Source organism: Petaurus breviceps, unplaced genomic scaffold (assembly GCF_028583685.1).
Source record: "Petaurus breviceps papuanus isolate PSGF00001 unplaced genomic scaffold, PetGlider_PUasm1.0 90763, whole genome shotgun sequence".
Classification (NCBI taxonomy): Eukaryota; Metazoa; Chordata; class Mammalia; order Diprotodontia; family Petauridae; genus Petaurus; species Petaurus breviceps.
This window is the reverse complement of record NW_027187340.1, coordinates 10504190-10526471: the sequence shown is the minus strand read 5'-3', so window position 1 is coordinate 10526471 and position 22282 is coordinate 10504190. Positions and strand designations below refer to the sequence as shown.

The following is a 22282-nucleotide window of genomic DNA, read 5'->3' as shown; positions in this document are numbered from 1 at the left end:
TCTAATCAGAGAGAACTCAGTTAAAGAGTAATCTGTTTCAACCAAGTCACAATCCTTCTTCAAGACCTCAACAGTGCCTTATGAATCAGGATCCTCACCTTCACTTTCAAGAACCCTCATTGGGCCACTCTAGACTTAACCCACTTCATTTCCTCTACTCCCCCTTCTTGCTTCACTCCACTGCACTTAGGCAAACCCACTCATCCGCAGTTCCATCATCCCACTGCTTTCCCTTACGCCTTCTTGCCCAGGGCAACTAATTTCCCCTCCAATCCCCAGCTGCAGGCACATCAACCTCACATCTCTCAAATCTCCAAAAGTCCATCAAGTTTTTGTTCTCTCTGCAATTCAAAAAGTTGTGGAAATGTCACCTTCTTCTGCAGTTTCCCAACTTCCTGTAAGCAGTGCAGTGATTTATTTCTGCCTCCACCTTTTCTGATTAATTAACTAATACATCTCACCTCTCCACAACTCCCCCACACTAATTTACACTAATTGTACTAATGTACATAGAATCATAGAGTATAAGAGCTAAGGAGAACCACCTTAAAGACCATCTAGTTCACAGAATGGAAAACTCTGCTCTGAATCTAGGAGACAGCCAGCAAATTTGGGAAATTATAATTTTGTTGATTAGCTTTCAAGGAAATTAAAGCAAAAGGAAGCAAAAAAGGGGAACATTTTGCCTTAGGATATTGATTTTCAACAGATCAGGTTCAAAAACAATGCTAAACAAGTCTAGCTGGAGTACCTCTTCTCCAAGTTATTATACAGTAATTTATGAAAGTGGACGAGGGTAAAGAAGAATACTTCTATTATTTCAAGTACAATTTCAAAGCTGTTAGATTACCACGGTGACTCATTTTATTGAAGAGGAAACTAAGGCAGAGAGAGACTGACTAGGCTCCTTGTCCAAAGTTGCACAGCAGCAAAACCAGACTAGAAGCCAGGCCTCCTGACTTCCAGTATTGTGCTGCTAATGATAACAATTAATAATGATGATGATGACAGTAACAACATTTACAGAGCGCTTTAGTATGTGTCAAGCACTTTAGAAAAATTTTCCTCAGGGCAGCTAGGTGGAGGCAGTAAATACAGCACCAACCCTAAAGAGATGAGGACCTGTGTTCAAATCCAACCTTAGACACTTGACACTTTCTAGCTGTGTGACCTTGGAAAAGTCACTTAACCCCAATTACCTTGCCTCCCCCCTTAAAAAAAGAAAAAGGGAAATATTTTCTCATTTGATCTTCACAAGAACTCTGGAAGGTAGGTGTTATGTATATGTAGGGGTCATATACCATACTGAAATGCTTATTCATTTTTTAAAGTATGTTTTATGATCAGATAAAGTATTCAAAAGATGAAATGCAAATTATCAATAGGCATATTTCTTAAAAGCTCCAATGAGGAGAGAAATTCAAATTAAAACAACTGTAGTTTCACCATGCACCCAAGTAAACTGCCCAAGATGACAAAAAGAGTGAAGGCTGGAAGAACTATGAGAAGAAGTCAAGCACATCAATACTTTTATTTATTTATGTATTTTTGGTGGGCAATTGGGGTTAAGTGGTTTGCCCAAAGTTACACGGCTAGTAAGTGTGTCAAATGTCTGAGGCCGGCTTTGAACTCAGGTCCTCCTGACTCCAGGGCCGGTGCTCTATTCATTGCGTCACCTAGCCACCCAACATTAATACACTATTAATCAAACTGTGAGACACAGGGATGGGGATGAGCGGCACCTGGGCCAAATAGCTAGTATGGCTTGATCTCAAAGTGAGTCGGGAAAGAAATCTATGCTGTATTCCAGAAGACTGGGTAAGGGCTAAGTTGTGAAGAAATCTAAATGCCAAATAATAGTTTGTATTTGATTCTAGTGGTAACAGAGAACTTAAAGTTTGCTGAGTAAGGAAGATGACATGATTAGACCTGTACTTCAGGAAAATCACAAAAAGCAATGGTCTTTATCCAACAAGGAAAATGGGACTGCAGTAAGGAGAGGCTTGAGGTAAGAAGCCCTAGTGCAACAGTCCAAGTCTAAAATGGGGTGAAGGCCGTGTGAATAGAGAAGAGGGGACAACTGCAAGAAATGTTATGGAGCTAAAAATAACAAGCCTTTTCTAGCTGCACGATTAATATGTTCTGGCTATGCATTGGTGTTTGCACTCAAATATGCCCTTGATGATATTTATCAGTAAATTATTCATTTCAGTGTCTGAGCTGCTATGGCCAAAGAATTCTCTGTCAAGTAGTCAGTCTACCAACCAATTCCCAACTATCCCCACCCCCAGACTTATTTAAGCTCAGAAATAAGTATTTTACTGCCTTCATCAATGGTTGTTTATCTAATATCTAATGAAGCTGTTACACCTGGCAAAGGCCCTGAGTGCAAAAGGGAAAATGTCACTTAACACAACTTTTGGTAGGTTAAGGACCCCTTCCCTCCACCTCCCCCACAAGAGAAGCTTATATAAATTACTAGAATAAAACTGAAAGTCTAATACAGTCTGCCACTCTGCTGGTAAGTGACTGGACAAAAGCTAGTTCAAAAGTAAGACTTGCACTTATGTTAAGACTATCCCAATACAATAACAAGGAAAAACATTAGCATGCTTTCCTAGTTTAAATCCTTTCATTTCCACTGTCTCCAATCATTTCTTTGAATTACATTTTCTCGCCCTTTATCTCATTATATATCTCATGTAAAAACAAACATGTCCAATTTTTTCTACTAGAGACACCCATTTAATTTTAATTGTCACATTACTTATAATCAAAGAAATACAGCGTAAACAGCACTCTTCTAGAGTCAGGGAACCAATGTTCTCTGTCTATAACAGCCCTTACCCATATATAATTCACATAGTATAAAATGCCCTTCATAATTTAGATTTCCCCCCAGAAAAATGCGATGTCTTTTTCTGTGATGATCCCATTTTCAACATCAAACTGCAAGTCTTAGAGGATAGGAACTCTATATAAAATTAACTGTCATTTATACAGGGTGTCCCCAAAGTCTTCAGGCTGTTCTGAGATGCCGAGATGAACAGGAAAAAAAAAAAAGACATCACATTTTTGGGAGGAAAATCCAAATGATGAAGGGCATGGATGGCATTGTATCCCATAAGACCCCAGAAAGATAGGTACTAGAGATATAATTACTCTCATTTTAATGAAAAAAGAAGCTAAATCTTGCTCAGATTAACTTGGCCCTGATCCCCTTAGCTATTAAGTGCCAGGAGTAGAATTTGAACTCAAAGTTTTTTGACTCCATGACTTCACGTACAATAAATGTTAAAAGAGTAAAGAGGAGAAATCAATTCAATCTGAGATGGTCAGGAAAAGGAATATGAGTTGAACCATGAAGAATGGGAAGCACTTGGACAGGGGGTGAAGGGATGGAGGGGAGAGGAGGAGGAGGAAGGGATTCCCACAAAATCACAGAAGCAGCAAAGTGCACAAGGTGTGCTCAAGGCACCATGAGTGGGCTGGTTTGTCTGGAACAGAATATTCTTTTACAATGGGATAAACTGCAGATAAGGCTAGAAACACAGATGGGGCCAGAGGGTAGAAGGACTTGATGAAGAGCCCTCAGGGTTTTCTGAGCCAGAAAAATGGCATGATCAAAGCTATATTTTGGGGAAGATTAATTCAGCAACAGTGATAAAAATCACAGATCTAGACCAAAAAGAAACTGGCAGCATTGTAAGGGGAAAATGGGCACTGGGACAAATCAGAAGTGGGAAGACCAGTAAGATGACTATTTTAATAGGTAAGTTTGTAAAGTGACGAACCTGACTGACATTGCATTGCATTACAATGAATGGATTTGGGGGGCAACACGGAGCTCCCCTCTCCTCCTTCTGCACCTCTTCTTTGGAGGTGGCTGTTATGTGGAATACAACAGCAGAAAATCCCGTGTAAGAAGCAGGTTTCCAGAGAGACTAGTAATATTACTTACACAGAAGCCATCATGAATCTTATAATCAAGATATGACGGCACATAATTTTTTCATTGACCTTTGCTGCTTCTCCTCTAGACAAGAATCTTATGATTTTAAGCACCTGTTGGTTGTTGTTATTGTTATATAACCTTCTATACTAAATTCAATCTTACTGTACTGACTGCAATACCAACCCTGACTTTTAAGAAAATAAAAACATTGTAAACCTGAATATGACTTCCCATAAAACAAGAGAGAAGCCCAACTTGTAACAGGTTAATGGAAATGTTGGCCAACCATTTTTGAGTAAGTTGAGAATAAGAATGGATCAAGGAGTTTGGCAAAAAGAAAAGGAAGAGGAGGAGGAGGAAGAGGAGGAGGAATAAGAAGAAAATGAAAAGAAAGGAAGGAAGAAAGAAAGGAAGAAAAAGAGAGGAAAGAAAGGAAGAAAAAGAGAGGAAAGAAAGGAAGAAAAAGAGAGGAAAGAAAGGAAGAAAAAAGAAAGAAAGAAAGAAAGAAAGAAAGAAAGAAAGAAAGAAAGAAAGAAAGAAAGAAAGAAAGAAAGAAAGGAAGGAAGGAAAGAAGGAAAGAAAGAAAGAAAGAAAGAAAGAAAGAAAGAAAGAAAGAAAGAAAGAAAGAAAGAAGGAAAGAAAGAAAGAAAGAAAGAAAGAAAGAAAGAAAGAAAGAAAGAAAGAAAGAAAGAAAGAAAGAAAGAAAGAGGAAGAAAGAAAGAGGAAAGGGGCTTTGGGAAAGATGAGGAAGAGAGGAGACAAACTACATCTATTAAGAAATATTAAAGAAAAGTAAACAGCAGAGACAAGATAAATGTTAGGAAGAGAGAGAGAAAACCAGAATTCCGAATTGTAAAGGAATAGTAATAGAGGTGATCCTAACACAACTGAAAAGCTATGAAAAATTTAATGTAGAGAAGACAACTTCCTAACTCACAAGCATGTCAAAAGGTGACCTTATAAGTAAGACTTTATAATAGAGTGGAAGTGAAAAATCCAGATTACAATAGATGAAATAACTACAGAGCATAAAAATGAAAACAGTAGTTGTAGAAGAATCACTTCATCTGGAGATAAAGAAAATGTTGAATGACAGAAATAATTTTTAATAAATTGAATTATTAAAAGTAAAATAATTTTGACAGACTTCTTTCAATTGTCTAGGAAGCAGGAAGAGGTTAATAAAGTGGGAAAGAGATTAAAGATAAGGACAACAGAATAAACATTTCAAAATCTGATTCTGGCAGCTTACATGAAAAAATCTTGTGTAGAGATAGTTTTTTCCTACAGGTAAAAGCCACTAATGAAGAGCTCAAGTGAATCTAAACATAAGCACATGCCTCCACATATGTATGGTATGTGTTTCTCATTTCCTGTAGGATTCCAGAGTTTAAGAGGGTATGAAAAATAAGAAACATAGCATGGGGAAGAAAATATAAGTTATGTATATAAAAAATTGTGTAAGAATCAAAATCCTTTCAGTTTGGGGTATGCATAATGCTGTATGTTATATACATACAGTATTCTGACATTAATAAAATATGTATTTCCAAATTTCTTGTTGCAATCCTGAAAAATTATTTTCATTACAGAATTATGACTACTGTTGCAATGCTGTACTAGACATAGATGAAGGCCTATATTAGACTGAGATTTTATGACTGCTCCACTATCAAAGTATTTGGGTTCCCTTTTTGTGACAAATTAATTTTATTCCAATAAGAGACCTTGCCTTCCACTTTCATTTGTAGCCTAACTTTAACATAAAACAGACTTATAGTTCTAATGAAGATATTCAAATTATTCAGTGCTAAAATCTTATGAACAACACCCTGACAAAAGAGGAAGAAACATTCTAGATGAATAGGATGCATGTAAATGGCAGCTTCAGAAAATGCTCATCTCTCACACCAGGTGCAGGGCCTACGGTAACTTTAACAGGTGTAGTAGTTACAGTGTTTTGTTCCCAATGTTCTATTTTACTTTCTGTGCTTCTATATTTTCCTAAAAAACATCATTTAAAGGTTCAGAGTCAGAAAGGACCTTAGTGGTCTAGTTCAGAGCTTCTTAAACTTTTTCCACTCTCAACCCCTTCAGCACTTCTTAAACTGCAGGAACAGACCCCCTCTAGTCCAGCCCCTGTCCACTGATGGAAGTTAAGTGAACAGCTGTTGGCAATGAGTCTGAAGTCAGGAAGACCTAAATTCAAATATAGCCACAGACACTTACCAGTTGTCACCCTGGGCAAGTCACTTAAACTCTGTTTGCCTCAGTTTCCTCAACTGAAAAATGGTACCCACCCCACTGGATAGTGAGGATCAAATGACATATCTGTAAAAGTGCTTAGCCCAGTTCCCGGTACACAGCAGGTGTTACAAAAATGCTTATTCCCTTCCCCTTCTTTCTAACTTAAGATCTTACAGCAAGTAGTATGGTTAAGTAATAGAGCCTGGATCACAACTCAAGTATCTGGTCTCCAAATCCAACCTTTTCACTACACAGTGTATCTTGCCAGGGAGATAAAAATCACTCTCCTTTAACGTATTTTAGGTGGGGAAAAGAATATTTGGCATACAAATTTCCTAGCAGTTCAAGGCTTCTGTAGATGTATATTGGGGGGTAGTGAATAGGACACCAGCCCTGACGTCAGGAGGACCTAAGCTCAAATCCGGCCTCAGACACTTAAGCAAAAGTAGCTGTGTGACCTTGCGCAAATCACTTAACCCCAACTGCCTTGCCTACCCCCTCCAAAAAAAAATAAATGGAAGCAAACAGCAACAAATGAAAAATGATCCTCAAGAATAAACATGAAATGTGAATAAAGTCACAAAAAAGCTCAAGTTCTACAGGGCCTTCCATTTCGTAAAAGTAAATAAACTGAGGAGACTTTTGAAAGCACTCACACGTGAGTACACACACGTACACACACACACACACACACACACACACACACACACACACACACAGAGTCTTCTGAGATCACTTCCCTTTGGTTCCTGAAATAGATGAATCCCCTGACCTACTGCAATTTAATGTGTAAAATATCCATTTATAAATGGCCTAAAAGATTGTAAAAGGATAAATCTAACTACAATTATCACCCTGAGAAAATGAATAAATGATGTTTATAAAAAGTCAGGGATGTTAGAGGTTAAGAAAGAATCAAAAGGATGATTTAAAAGTAAAGAAAAACAAAATAAAAAGTAAATCAATTCATGTTTCCCTGGGCCTTTCTTTCATTCAGACCAAACGATGTGAAGCTATGCTCCCAAAAAGTAATTTCGTACTAGAGATGTCTTTATTTTCCCTCAGACAAACTGGAAGTTAAACAGGATGACAAAGTATATTTGCTCTGGGATAGTGAAGGAACAAAGAAACTTCTGAATGGCATTACGGGTACATCTGGCCTGAAATACCTCCCAAATACAGAAGCAGACAAAATCCCAGAAAATGAATTATCACAATCCTATCCAAAGGTTTTATAACTAACCATAAAATTAAAACACGAGGCGTACACACAAAGGACCAAGTCGAAACAAGACCAGGATTAAAATATCTTTAAAAACAAATTATACTCCACACAGATACTATTCTTCAGGCTACACATGCTCACTGCCATCAGAGGTATCACCATCATGACACAAATAGACATAAAAAGAAGCAACTCATGAATGTTCACCTCTTTTTGTAAAAGTTATGGATTGTCAGCATATATATAATTTCAATGCTTTTCATTTTTTCTCTTCAATGCTCTACTTTGGTGAGAGTGCAGACACAACAGATTAAAGATTAAAGACAACATATTCATTTGAATCTATAATACCACCAACCAACCTTTCAAATTATTTCCACCAATCTAAAAGGCATCACATAACCCTGACGGTTCATTCTGGAATATATTAGGAGTATTTTGCTAAGTGGACCAGTGAGCTAATGTACTAAATGTGCTAAAGTACCAAATGCACTAAAGAAAACAACTTGCACATATTAAAATAATAATAGCTCATGTTTATATAGCACCCTAGGAAAATCTCATCTCCACATTTTAGAAAAAAAAAAGAGTATTTCAAATTTTAAAAATGATCTGAAATCAGCATGAAAGACCTCTGACAGTACAAGAAGTTTCTCTGAGACATCTAGACTGTAACAAAATAATGCTGAGACAGAATTGCCACCAGGTTTAGAAAGATAGGTAAAGTAGAAGAGTGTATGTATATGTCTGTGTTTCAAGGCATAACCTTAAAAAAATCCAGAAAATCCCAGATGATTAAGTGGTTTTTCCCTAAAACATATTCTTAATCTCTAGGAGTTTCCAATCCTCCAAACAATTTACAAACTTCAAAACACCTCAGAGAGAAAAGTAAAGATAAATAAAATTTTGCTAGACATTATTTGCTCAAGACAGATCAGTCATGTCTAATGAATGTAAGGCACCAAAGTTCTCAATACCATACTAAAATTCTCCACAAAGACAACATGTCACAGAATCTCTGGGTTGGAAGAGTTCTCAGATCATGTTAACTGAAATCCTGTCTTCAATATACCAGACAAGTGGTCAACCAGTCCTGGGTCAGAAGACTTAGGGGTCCATTGGGAAGCCTTGTTCTAACCTGCAGTCCCCCACCCTCCAAAGCAAAAGCATTTCATCTATACCTCTTACTATGGTTGCATTACTTGTTGTCTTGGTCTTATCTCACATATTTGAAATTGTACTTAGATACTATTTTATACTTTTAAAAGTACTTTTACATTTTACATTTATCATTTCATTTGAAACTCAGAACTACCCTATGAGGTAGATACATTATATATACAATTGAAAACTTTACAGAAAGGTACACAGAAGAATAGTCAGGCCTTAGTATATAACTCCAAGTAGTCTACTCCCACAGAGTATGTATCATGCTAGAGGAGTCGGCCTCAGAATGTTACCGGTAGGTATTATCCTAGCTTTGCTTGGTAACCAATTGTAATTCTATCACTCACAAGTGTATCCAAATAACTTTTCACATATTTTAAATATCATCTTTTTGAGAAATGAGCTCCACTAAATTTATTACTAACCATGGTAAATATAATTTCCTTTTACTGGTATCAAACTTAAATTGATAAAATCACAAGGACTGTGCTTGTGTGCACACACCCACACACACCCCCCCACTCCACCCCCAACAAACACACCCCTCTAGTACAGGTAGGGACTGAATCTGATGTTCACCAAACATACCACAATCACAATGTTAGAGATTTCATTTAGGTTTTCTCAGTCTTCCTTTGAAGACCTTAGATTTCAATTTCCTCATAAATGGGTCTCCCCTTCTCTACTTTCTCCAATACTTTTAAATTCTCTTTAGCCTTTATGAGAACTTTGAGGGGGTGATTCTGAAATGAAAAGCTGTTTATGGTTAATGAAGCTAACACCCACCCAAGGTGACCCTCCTCCACTCACTCCTCCAATTTCTTCCCTCAGAGATCACTTCCCATTTACCATCTCCACCATTAGAACATGAACTCCAAAAGGGCAGGGAACTTTCTTTGGCCTTTCCTCATGTCCCTAATATTTATGACAGTGCTTCAAACATGATAAGCCCTGAAGGAATGTTTTTTTGGCTGATGGACTGAGAGTTCCTGAAAACTAGAGATGGAAAAAAAAAATAAAAACAAACAACACCTTTTGCTTTTTCTACTGACAATACAAAGACTTCAGTCAGGAAAGAATTGACTTCAAACCCTTCCTGGGTCATTTATGAGTTCTATGACTTCGTAAAATAATTGAAGTACTACCTCACAGGGGCGTTGTGAGGCTCTTGTAAGATTATGTGTGTGCATTAAAGCATTATGTAAATGTCAATGTTGTTATTATTTCTTTTCTCTTGCAAACCAACACGGCACATAGCCAAGAGAGACATACCCTTAGCACAGATGAAAGGCTGGGCTAAAAGCCTTTGTGTATTTTAGAGGCTTTTTTTTCCCAGGTTACAAGTGATCAGTTAATTTTGGGGGAAGGAGAAGCTATATTAGCTTTTATGAAATCCTACAAATACCTTTTGATTTTATTAGCGAATCAAAAATACTTGGAAATGCAGACCGAATGGGCTTTATCCCTAAAGACCACAGCCCTGCGTCTGACCATGAAAGAACATTTTCTCAGCTATCTGAACTCTGTGTTCTAATTCACATCCAGGGGGAAAAAAGCAGCATGCATTTTGACCACAAGATGTTACTAATGATTAAAAAACAAAACAAAAACCCCGAACTACTCAAGTCTGGCATTTGATGGAAAAGCATAATAAACCTCAATAAAAATATGAACTATCTAATGTTCCATCAAAAAGGAAAAAGGATTATTTAAAGAAGTCTGTGATTAGGCCATCAAAATAGTTAACAAATACAATTTTAAACTAACAGATGATAGCAAAAAAGGGGCAATAATCTTGAAATTTAAAAAACAAACCAGAGTTAGTCATTAAGAGTCAGGCATAACAAGAAAAAAAGTACATATAATAAAGCAGTAAAATACACTATTCCAATATTAGTTAACCATCAGTTATGTTGCCCTAAAATGGTCACATTAATTTAGCAATGACAAACTTCAACAGGTGCATGGAACTGTCATGCCTAAGGCTTTACATATGAAATGAAACATACATATCTCAAGTAACAACAAATGTTCTCTAGTGGGCAAGGGTGAAGAGAAAGACAAGCGCTATCTCTGAAGAAGGGATAAGAGAGCATATTCTCTGCTGGTAATCAGACATAGAGATGTCAACAGATAAAAAGGTCATGTAAATATCCCCCTTTTTTTCTTCACCAAAGTATAGCATCTAGGAATAGCTTAAAGGCAAAAGAATCAAGACTGTTCCTTTCAGATTTTAATAACAAACAACTAAAGAAGAACACCCTACTTTATCAAAATAATAAGAAAAAGTAACCATTTTTCATTCTTTTTATAGGATGCCAGGACCCTCTGTACCCTTTGTTCTGAACATCAGAACGTTAAAACGAAAGTTTTCCATAGTTCTTCTTGACAAAAAAGACTTAGGGAGAAAGGAAATGGCTAGTGACTATATTGCTCTGTAAGATTAAGAGGAAGAGTTCTTCCAGATCTTAAAAGTTCCTGAAAATCTTCAAACAGAACTAGAGGAGGCCACCAATTTTGTTGTCACTAGAAGGAGACAATTCAATAAATATTTATTGAGTATCTAATACGTTCAAGGTCTTCACTATGTTAGGTACTGGAATTAATTTGGGGGTTTTAAATAGCAATGCATTAGTGAGGTTAACAACATTACTAAAAGAGAACAGAGTCTTATCTGCTGATTGATTCAATTTTATTCAGCTCAAAAAAAATTTTTTTTAATAATAAAAATCTCAAGTATTTTTTGCAACTGTTTTCAGTTGTATTCAGGGGGTAGTTCTTGGTCATGTTAAGCAATATTCATTTCTTACTGTTATCCTTACACATTTGGCAAATAAAAGTTTTAAAGCTTAATTTTATGATCATCACTTTCCTGTTTGTAAGAATGGAGAAGCTTAATTTATACTCTTCAAATCCTACCAGATAGGTAAAATTCTCTTCTAATTATTTTAAACAAGTATTTTAGTGAATATTTATGGCCCAGAGAGCCTGAAAAATGAAGACTGCCACATACAGATGAGTAAATAATTACTGAATAAAACCATTATGTTCAGCATGATTACAGGTAAAAAAAAAAAAACACGTAATAAAGGATGTAGGGCTTTCACCAAAGCAAGGCAACAAGTATAATCTGTCTCCTTTACATGTAGTTTCCATGTCTATGGCAGCCTAATGAACTGAAAATTCAAAGAAATACAATTATTTGAATTTAAAATGATTTTATGCTAACCACATACTATTAAAAAATCTCCAAGATAAGAGGTAAGATGGTATATTGTGAAAGAGGCCGTAGAGTTGAGTCAGAGAGCCTGAGTTGCGATCTTGGCTCTGCCATAGGGCCTCAGTTTCCTCATTTACAAAAGAAAGTTGGGCTGGACAATCTATAAGGTCTTTTTCACAACTAAGTCTGGTGAACCAATGACCAAGTCTTCAATAAAATTAATTTACACTATCATAACTAAGTTTATACTTAAATGTATTCATAAGTTCATCAAAAAGTTCCCTCCAACCAAATTTATATCCCATTTTGAACCAATAAAAAGAACTACCCTGTGACTTTCAGCAAATGAATTAACTTCTCAAATTCTTAAATTTTCTCAAGGGTAAAATAAGGAATTGCATTAGAGGACCACAAAGTTCTCTTTCTACCAAGCAATCAACAAACATTAAATGCCTCAGACACTTTACTAGCTGTGAGATCCTGGGCAAGTCCCTTAACTCTGTCTCAGTTTTTTCATCTGTAAAATGAGTTGGAGAAGGAAATAGCAAAGCACTCCAGTATCTCTGAAAATCCCAAATGGTCTAACCCAACCGAACAACTCAAAAACAACAAAGTTCCGAAAACTGTAACTGAGATTCTACAATTCAATGAAAAGACCACACAACCTGAGAGACCTGGCTCTAAGTTATCAACAATAGCAATGTGAATAAATACAATAAGAACCAGTTAGAAAAAAAGAGAAGAAAATACAGTCTGTCCAACTAAACTGTACAATATTGCAGCAGAGGGGGAAAGGAGGAAAGAAAATCAATTATATACAATCACCAAAGAGGCAGTTCCTTTCAGATCCCATATGAAATCCCTATTTTCAGAGGTTCATCCTGAATCACTGAGAAATAGCCCACTAAGGTGTGAGACTAAGGTGTGGCAGTTAAGATAGTCTTTAGGTAGCATTTGGACTGAATAGGAAATGAAATCAATCTCTTACTGATAGGCAAGAAGAGCTAGTCAGAGATTGGCAAGCCCACTGGAGTTTTAATTGTTTCTTAATCAGAAGAACCAGGGCCATTTGCAAATCATCTATTAAAGTAAATGCTTTCAGATCTTTCAAGTATACACATTTTTAACATTATAATCAGATGCTGTGAATCAGTCATGTCATTCTGATGTCAAGTAACTGGCTACTTAAGAATATCCATGTTCATTCAAACACTGGTATGAAAAGTTTCTTGGTATGAAAAGTTCCACTCAGTGATATACTAAAAAACTTTAAAGGTACATTCTTGTCACTTTTCCATTTTTTAAACTAGTTTAATTTAGGGTTAAATTATACACACCATTCCACACATCTGCCATATTACAAGGCTGCCAGGGTTGAGGAAGACTTTGATTCTCCTTTTTTGCACTAGACTGGCCCTGTGATTTCAATGGTAGGAAACTCTTTCAATGAATGCAGACTGGTGCCCTGCTCAGCAGCTTATAGTCTTAGCATCCTGGAGCACTGAGAAGTTAAATGATTTAATCAGGGTCACAAAGCCAGTATGTGGTAGAGACAGAATGTGAACCCTTATCTTCTTGATTCTGTGGCATCAAGGTCAAACACCACACTAATTCAAGGTTATCTGCCAGATCCCAGAAGTGTCTCTGCTGAAAATTAAATATTCTAAATATACTGTAAATGCTCAAGGTTAAGTATGGTTTTATAATGCCTAAACCATCTAAAATACTTTTAAGTTCACACTAGGTACTCATCAAATACCTGTTGATTGACACTGCTATGCCAAAAATACCACTATTTTTGTACTGAGTGCATTACAAGTACAAGAATTTAATATCATAATTGGACTTTCACAGGTTAGACTCTTCCTAAAATAGTCATCAATGTGTATGTCTTGAATACACATTGTTTTATAACAGTGTTTTATAAAACAGTGTTTTATAACAAATTTTGGAAATATAATATAACCTTATCTAAAAAATGACAGAATCATTATTATCAAGAAAATACCTAAATCCTCCTTTTGTCCCTAAATATACTGGGATATTTATGCTATAGGTTCAAATGCAATATGTAAATTAGACAAGAATTATTAAATAATTAAATACTGAGTTATTGAGCAATTTTGGCCTGTGTTCTTTGATCACTCAATAACTGTAATTATGAAATAGATAGAAACATTTGGAGTACAGAAAGAACCTCTTTATCATATCTTCATCACTCAGGAAAACAAAAATGATTTTCATATATGAAAATCATTTAAAATATCACATTTAATTCAATAGTAAATCTATTGTAGAATACCTGAATGAAGGGATTATACAAAAGCTGTATAACTTAATTAAGAAACTTTTGTTCAACATCAGAGATGTAAGGAAATAGCCCTTTTGGGGAGATGATTTTGTTCAGCTACTTTAAAAAAAAATTTTTTATATAATTTTCTCATTTTATTCAAATGTGTGTAGAAGGTATGTGGATTCAAAATTTCATTCCTTGAGGGAGAAACTTATTTAAATTATTAAGATACAAACAATATAATACAATGGCTACAGGGGTTTGTCTTAAGAGTCAGGAACACCTGGGTTCAATTCCTGCTTGGCATACATCAGGTATAAGACCATATGCCAAGTCCTAACTTCTCCATAACCATGAGAAAATTCTCTAAGCCAGTAAATTGCAAATCTGCATCAGTGGCTGGAGTTTTCAAAACTGATGAAATCACAAGCCTGGAGAAAAACAAAGGACACTGCACTGGCAACATACCTTTGGATTAACTCAACACACCAAAATGTGGCACAGAATTATACGATTTAGAGAAATACACTTCTGAGGTCACCGAGCACAAACCCCTTATTTTATAAAGGAAGACCAGACTCATAGGGATTAAGTTTCTTGCCCAGAATCACATAGGTAGTAGTAAATGGCAAATCCAAGACATAACCCCCAGCCCTCTCTCCAGTTTGCCAGGTTGTCTCCCCACAATGCAACTCTGCCAGAGCCCCTGAATCTCTCTCCTCTAAAAACCAAATATGCCAACTAAATCACTAAGTATCTAAGTCTACTGCTGGGAGCAACTGTAGCCTTTTAAAAAACTGTTGACCTATGATACCCTGAAATTCTACAAATAACAGTTTTGGCACTGAAAGTGAAGAAGAGTCCAAGAGTTTAATATATATTTATTTGAACATTCACATGTCAAACACGACCTTAAAAAAAAATGTATTCTCTTTCCTAAATGGGCACATTCTAGAAGTGATGATCCAATAAGCATTGGTATGCTCTTCAATTTTCCCCAGAAACATATTTAAATACCTAAGATTGATCAGTATGGGCAATCTATGGAAACAGTCTGCAATCCCTTCATACCTGATGAGTGATTGTGAGTTTCTGTGGCCAAAAGAAGTCATCACCCAGCAACAAACTTTCTGGTAATGAGCCTCTCTGAACCGGGCTCTTGGACAAAAGATATAGACCAAAGCCTGGCTCACAATCGAAGCCTTTCCAGCTTGACAGGACCTAGGAGAGCTTAGGTTCTGCTGGCAAAACTTTCAAAAACCCTGGATCACACCTCTATCTATGTTTCAGTAAGGCACAGTAGGGAGAGGGTGCATGTACAATTAAACAGTACAAACCCAAATATATAAATGTGTAATATACGTACTTATGTTTATGTATTACTTATTTGTCAACCAGAGATTTACCCATTAAAAGAATGGGGGAAAAAAACCATAGAAATAGTTCATAGTTTGCATTATTAAACATATGCTTGAGTTTGTGATGTGAAAGCAGAGTTTAGGAAACCTGTTTCTTTTCACAAGCAAGCACATTAGTTCATTTCACCATTTGCTAGTATAATAATTAAATGTGAAGTAGTAATTTCATTTTCTTGAAAGAGCCCTGATAGAGAGGGGGGGGGGAAGAGAGAGAGAGAGAAAGAGAGAGAGAGAGAGAGAGAGTCAAAAGATCAACGAACCCAGCTCCTGCTGTCTATAAAATAACTCTCAACAGACTTTTGGACATATTTCTGAGTTTATCAAGTCAGATATATTTCTTAACTATTTTAACACCTAACCATTGCTGAAGGGCATGCAGGTCATACTTCTACATTATACAAAGAAAACACACAAATTAGTTTATATCATTAGCAGACGGTAAAAATATTTTTTGGAAATTTCTGACTTTCCCTGTCATTTTGAAATCCTTAAATGACTGGAACCAATAGATCATTGATAGGCAGATAAACAGACAGACAGATATAGACATCTTTTTTTCTTAGTAAAAAGAAAAAAAAAGCCAATTCTAGAAACTGTAACTCTTCTAACAATCCATCTACAGATACCATAGACTATTAGATAAAAAAGTCAATACCATGGCTACAATTTTTCCTATAAAGTCACATTCTAAATTCTGACATAAGGCTGCCTATTCAAAATGAGTCTGTACTCACTTTACAAAAAAAAAAAGGATAACTTTTCAGTTCACCTGAAATGTAAAGCTTATGTGCTGAAAAGAGATAATTCATACAAAATCACCACCAGATAAGCTGGGATCAGATCACAATGATCTTAAGATCCAGTTAACACATAAAACACAAAAGTAATTATTGCTCTAAGGAGTATGAATCACAGATTTCAGAGAAAGGTCTCCTCTTTAATACTATAAATCTTTATAAGCAACAAAGATACAGCTAAAAACACAAAAGCATCATAACAAAACTATAAAAATTTCTCCCCAAGCAATCCCTCATCTTTCTTAAATACAAACACTAGATGCTGAATATTTACTTCTAAAGTTTAATCACTTGTAAATCTGTCACATTCTAAAAACCAAACATACTCTAAAAGGAAGACCAGTGGAATGGAAAATATTATTAGCTAATTTATTTTTTAAAACTTATTCTGCTAATTTACTTCAATTTAGCTTTCTTAGGTTGCACTAACAGTAATTCTTTCCATTACACTCATTTATTTTTAATCCACACATTTAAAACACCTAGATCATCAAGAATTCTCCCAAGTAACGGAGACATTTGTTAAAATGTAAATAAATCCAACAATACAAGCTCTAGTAACAACTAAACTCATTATTTTAGCACATAAAACATGTCCTTCAAGCACACTTTCCTGAATAAATCAAACAGGAACAGCTACACTCTGTACTTTATATTTTTCTAACTTTTAGTCACATTTTCTGCACTTAGGTCAGTTAAGATTTCAAAAAAGAAGTAAGCTTTAAAGCTTTGAAATTTTTTTGAAGTTTTCAAAATATACTTTTGAATATGACACACTCAATAGCACAAATACCACAATAAAAAAACAGCACCATTCATAGTGATCTCCCTTAAGAGGCGCAAAATCAATGTATTCACAAATCAAAACTGCATGACATTCCAAACATTTTTTCCCTCATAGTTATTTAGTTCACCTTAGACAATCTTTATTTTATAATAATCCACCTACAAAAGCCAAAAAAGAAATGGCTTGCCTGTTTTGCTCAACAAACATCCTGCCAAATTTATTAATTTCTCCACATTGTCCCTAATTTAAAAAACAAACAAATAGAAAAATTCCTGTTACATACCTGCAGTTTGGAGGTGGATCAAGGGTTATTTCAGCTAGCTCTTTCTGAATTCTGTTGGTGAAATGAGAACAGACACAAAGCATTGGAGATAGTCTATAGAATAATCAGGGAATTACACTGCCCTCTACCAACATGCAGTTAAATGCAAGACTGGCTTTGCCTTCAGTAATGCTAACATGGCTGCTTCCTCTTTGTTCTCAGAGGCATAACCCAAATCCCATAACAGAAACTTTGCAGCTTTTTTCTTACTTACTACTATAAATAAATAAGACATCAGTACCTGATTTGGGTAGTAATCTTCCACTAGCATAGAGTAAAGTGAATAAAATCCGTTTTAGAACACTTTTTACTTAAGAGATTCTCTTTTCAAGCTTATATGCAAATGAGACAAGAAGGGAGGAGGGAATGCACTAGAATATTTGACAATGACTTTAAACGAGTTTTACTGAGGCAGAATTAACAAGCTACAGCAGGGAGCACACAAATAGTTTTGACAATATTTTATCTGTTTCTTTGTACCTAAAAGCGTTTACAAATCAATTGGTGGAAATTTACAAACATTATCACATGAACACTGAAGGATTTTTACTTTTAGCAGCATTTGACTGAATCCCTTTCCCACATCTAAGTACAGTACTGAAATTGAAAAGTGTATTTTCAGATTACGAACTAAGCATGTGTTGCAGCTTCCGTCAACTTCAGAAACTTGATTTTTTCCTTTCCATCTTTGTCTTTTAAAAAATGTCAGATGCTTTGATAACTTTAGACTTGTTTAATAAGTCCTCTGTCAACAGGCTACAACAAAATGAATCATTTATGTCAACAAATTTAACCATTTCAAGTACTGCACACGTTTAATAAAAATCTCCAAATTCAGGTGACTTGGAGAAAAGGTAAATAGATGTGAAAATATATAAACAATATCCCTGAAGTCCTGCAAAACCGATAAAGTTAAATGATCCCCCCCCCATTTTCTACGTGTTTTTACAAAGATTTAAAAAGTACTGCCTAAAAATGACTTTAATGTTGCTTAATGATATGACTGTTTAAGTCTTCAGAGACAAGGAATAATCATATGGGTTAATGACTCTTCTGCAATTTCAACACCAACATTGATGGATTTCCATTGGAAGAATCTGTTTTTCACACCCATCAAAGTATAATACAAATCAGCAAAAAACAAATGCTTTTTCCCACCCAAAATATGAAAATAGGGATTTTTTTTCCCTACTGCTGATCCATGTGAATGTGGATAGTCAAGTGCACCTACAACTTTCCTACTGAACAAGCAAATGGACAATATAAGTTCTGAAATGACTTCTTAACTGGAAAACTTATGTTCCACAGTTGTATTTACTCTTGCACAACAGAATGCAAAAAAAAAAAAAAAAGAACTATAGAGCATTGTAAAGCCTCTCTTTTCCAAGGCTGAAGGTGATGACTAGTTTAGCTATAATGCTGCCTAGTATTTTTTAGGACTTGACAGTTTTTAGAGCAAACTAATACAGTTTACATGCCAATAGGATCATACAGAATTCCAAAAGATTTCTAGAACTTAAGAGTCACTGCTGACCTGAGTCTCTATTATATAGAAGTTGAGAAGGCAGAGTAAAGAAGGAAAAGAAACCTCAAAAGCATCATGTAATTTGAGAATACATAGAGTTTTCCTTCATGAACTATTTACTAAAATAACAACAAAGGTCAGGGCATGTGACATTATATCTCTACATAAAGACTCTTACTAAAGTCAACACATCAGTGAAGTTTGCTTTAAGGTGTCATTTTTAAAAGGTTATCTTATATACAACCTAGGGATTGGTAACTTTTCATTTAACCAAAAAAAGTTTGTAAGTTAGTATTTTGGTTTCTGTCTTTAGAGATAATATAACTGAAGTCCTAATATACGTAAAATACAGTTTACAGACTGTGCTTAAAAAAAATCACCTCTCATAGTTATTACCTTTTAGCACTAGTGGATAACTTAGCAGTGGTTTTGCTAGAGAGTTTGGTGTTTTTCTTCTGCTGGGTGGCAGAGGGTTTTCTTTCTTCTTGTTCCTCGGGTTCTGGTGCTGCTGGGTCCCTCTGATCTGCATCTGAACTACCACTGCTGGTACTTGGACTTTCATCATCTGACCTCTGCCTATCACTGGACATCTTGGTCAAGTTATTTCTCTGAAAACTTTTAAAAGAGAAAAGAAAAAAGGGATTAAACCTGAAGAATAAATTCTACATCATTCCTTTCTGCAAAATATTTCCTAAAATCTGTCTTTTAAATGATAACCCTTGAAAATTGTCTATACGTTTATCTCATTGTTACTGCAAGGTTACAGAGGGAGGTGATGCATATACCAGAATGCCAATATTTAAAGATTTACAGAACTCAACTTGGAAAACCCACTCACAATTTTTTGTCCCTTGGACAATCTATCAATTGTCTACTTTCTCAGAAGGCACGAAACAGATTTGCCAGGGAACTTAAGCAATGAACATTAATAACATATGACACATTGTAAATAACAGACCTCGCTGAAAAATGTTAAAAAGTCACTAATAACGTCTAAATATTTACACATTTACGTTGGTCAGAGCTACCAAATTCCCTCTCAGAAGGAAAAACATGTCCTGTTAATCACCCATATGCTTCCTAAACGTGGCAACAACCCCTTTCTCTTTGCATTTAAAGCCTTTAAGCACTAAACCTCCCCCCTCCTCCCCAAGGAAAAAAGGGGGGGAAAAACTAATAAGCAGCCTCCTCCGTTTACACGGCCAGCAGCAAAGATTCATTTGGCCACCACAGGGCTGCTCCACAGTGAAAAGCAAAATTCAAACTGCACCTTCTGCAAAGCTCCCAATGCCACCGTTCCTTGCTCAGTTTTTATATTACAGACCGACATTTTGGCCAAAAAAAAAAAAAAAAAGGAAAAGAAAAGGAACAAAGCCCCCCCACCCCCAAAAGAACTCTGAACAGAATTTCAAAAGAGAAAAAAAAGAAAAGCTTTAGATAGGAAATTGCAGCAGCAGCAGCAGCGGCGGCGGCGGTGGAAATGCAGCTTTGCAGCCCCCTTTGTGGGGAGGGACAGGGAGAGGGTTTGTTATGGTAGGAGGCAGCGCTCCAATATCAGCATGGTGTGTGCACCAAGTGATGCGTGAAGTCAGTCCTGGCTCCTCGGGCTCCCGGAGACCGACAGGGCGAGCGCTGAAAACAAGAACAAAGCTCCCTCTGCCCCCCCTCCCCCCTCCTACCCCCACCAACCAACCCCAGCTCGCCCCGGCGGCTGCTGCTGCCACTGCTGCTGCTGCTGCTGCTGCTCCTGCCGCCGCCGCCGCCGCCGCTGCTGCTGCTTCTTCTGCCGCCGCCGCTGCTGCAAACCACCCCCCCATCTCTCACCGCCCCCCCCAAAAAAACCCTTCCAGCTTTACCTTCACCGCCGTCCTGTCCCGCTTACACGCAGCTAAGATGTGGGGGAGGGAGAGAAAAAAAAAACCCTTCCTTAAGGAAATGGAAGCAGCCGGGAGGGGGGAAGGGGGGGGTAGGAAAAAAAAGAAGCAGAGGAGGCTCTGGCCGGGGAGTGTGGAACATTGAAAGTCGGAGGGGGTTGTGTAGTGCGGCGCTCTGGCCGGAGGGTGGCGCCGCCCAGCGCCTTTGCAAAAAAAAAAAAAAAAAGGGGGGGGGGGGGGGAAAAAAAAAAGGGGGGGGGGGTGGGGGGGGGGGCGGAGGGGGGAAGAGGGGGGGGGGGGGGGGGCCCGGCGGGGGGGGGGGGGGGGCGCCCCGGGGGCCCCGGTGGAACGGGGGAGATCCGAGAGTTCTACGGCCTCCCCTGTCCCCGCTCGCCTCCCGATCGGTGCAGTCAGCAAGTTCCCTGCGAGCTGGGAGGGAAGGGGAGGGGTGCGGGAGGGAAGGGGAGGGGGAGGAGGAGGAGGCGGCGCGCGTGCTCGCTTGCCTGGCTGTGGGGTGCGCGCCGGCGGCCCGGGCTGGCTCCCTCCCGTCGTTCGTTTTCTCTCTCTCTCTCTCTCTCTCTCTCTCTCTCTCTCTCTCTCTCTCTCTCTCTCTCTCTCTCTCTCACCCCCTCTCCCTCCCCCTCTCCCTCTCCCTCCTTCTCTCTCTCACTCCCTCTCTCTGTGTTTCCCCCTCTCTCTGTCTCTCTCCCCCTCTCTCTCCCTCCCTCGCTCTCTCTCGCTCTCTCTCTCTCCCGCCCCCCTCCCCCCCACGCTTCCCTTCACCCGGGGGGCGCACGCGTCCGCCCGCCTGGGCCGGCCAAGGACAAAGAGTGCGCCGCCCGCCGGGGACTGGGGCGGACTGGCCCGAAGGAATGCGCCGGGCGGGCCAGCCAGCCAGCCCCGGGGAGGGCGGGGGCACCAGCCCGAGGGGCCAGAGGGCCGATTTTGCAGCAGGGTGGTTTCCGGCCTGCACCACTCAACTCTCCCTACCCCACCGCCCTTCCCTGAGCTACCCACTGGGCTACCCACCCCTCGGGTCTGCGCGGGGGAGGAGAAGGAGAGAGCTCGCCGTCTGGTGCACCTCGGCAGTGCCAGCAGGGAGGGTCACCCCCAAAGGCTCTCCTCCCCCTGCCTGGCACCCTTCCCCCAGTGCAGGAGGAGGCGGCAGTGGCTCTGGATACTAAAGGGTTGGGTATTGGGGGAGGGTGGATCCTCAGGGCCCAGGATCTCGGCCCTGCCACCCCAGACCTTTAGTTGCTGTCGGAAGCCACCCGCCGCCTCCCTCCTGCCCGGGAAGATTGATTGATATTTACTGAAGAGTCCAGGGACTGTGGAAGAGCCATCTTCTCTTCCCTGCAATCCGAGTGGGAGGGGATGCAGGGGAGTGGGGGATTGGAAAGAGGGTCCTGGGAACTGGGGTCAAGTAAGGATTTAAGGGGCTTGGTGACCTCA

At 38.3% G+C, this 22282-nt stretch overlaps 1 protein-coding gene across 6 annotated transcripts in view; it reads right to left on the bottom strand.

Annotated features, from left to right (window-relative positions):
* Positions 1–21993, bottom strand: part of UBE2E3 (ubiquitin conjugating enzyme E2 E3) — a 102087-nt gene extending 80094 nt beyond the window's left edge. Inside the window, exons 1-3 of one of the 6 annotated variants that reach the window (XM_069068566.1) lie at positions 21860–21993; positions 19353–19571; positions 17393–17443 (exon numbers count right to left, since the gene is read on the bottom strand). In XM_069068566.1, coding sequence (XP_068924667.1) covers positions 17393–17443; positions 19353–19546 — 245 coding nt within the window. In that variant the 5' untranslated portion in view covers positions 19547–19571; positions 21860–21993. Of the gene's footprint in view, positions 1–17392; positions 17444–19352; positions 19572–20226; positions 20483–20528; positions 20621–20649; positions 20771–20812; positions 20985–21333; positions 21446–21859 lie in introns of those variants that run through there. The other 5 variants (XM_069068567.1, XM_069068562.1, XM_069068564.1 and 2 more) reach the window with 5 other exon arrangements.
* Positions 21994–22282: the final 289 nt, after the last annotated feature.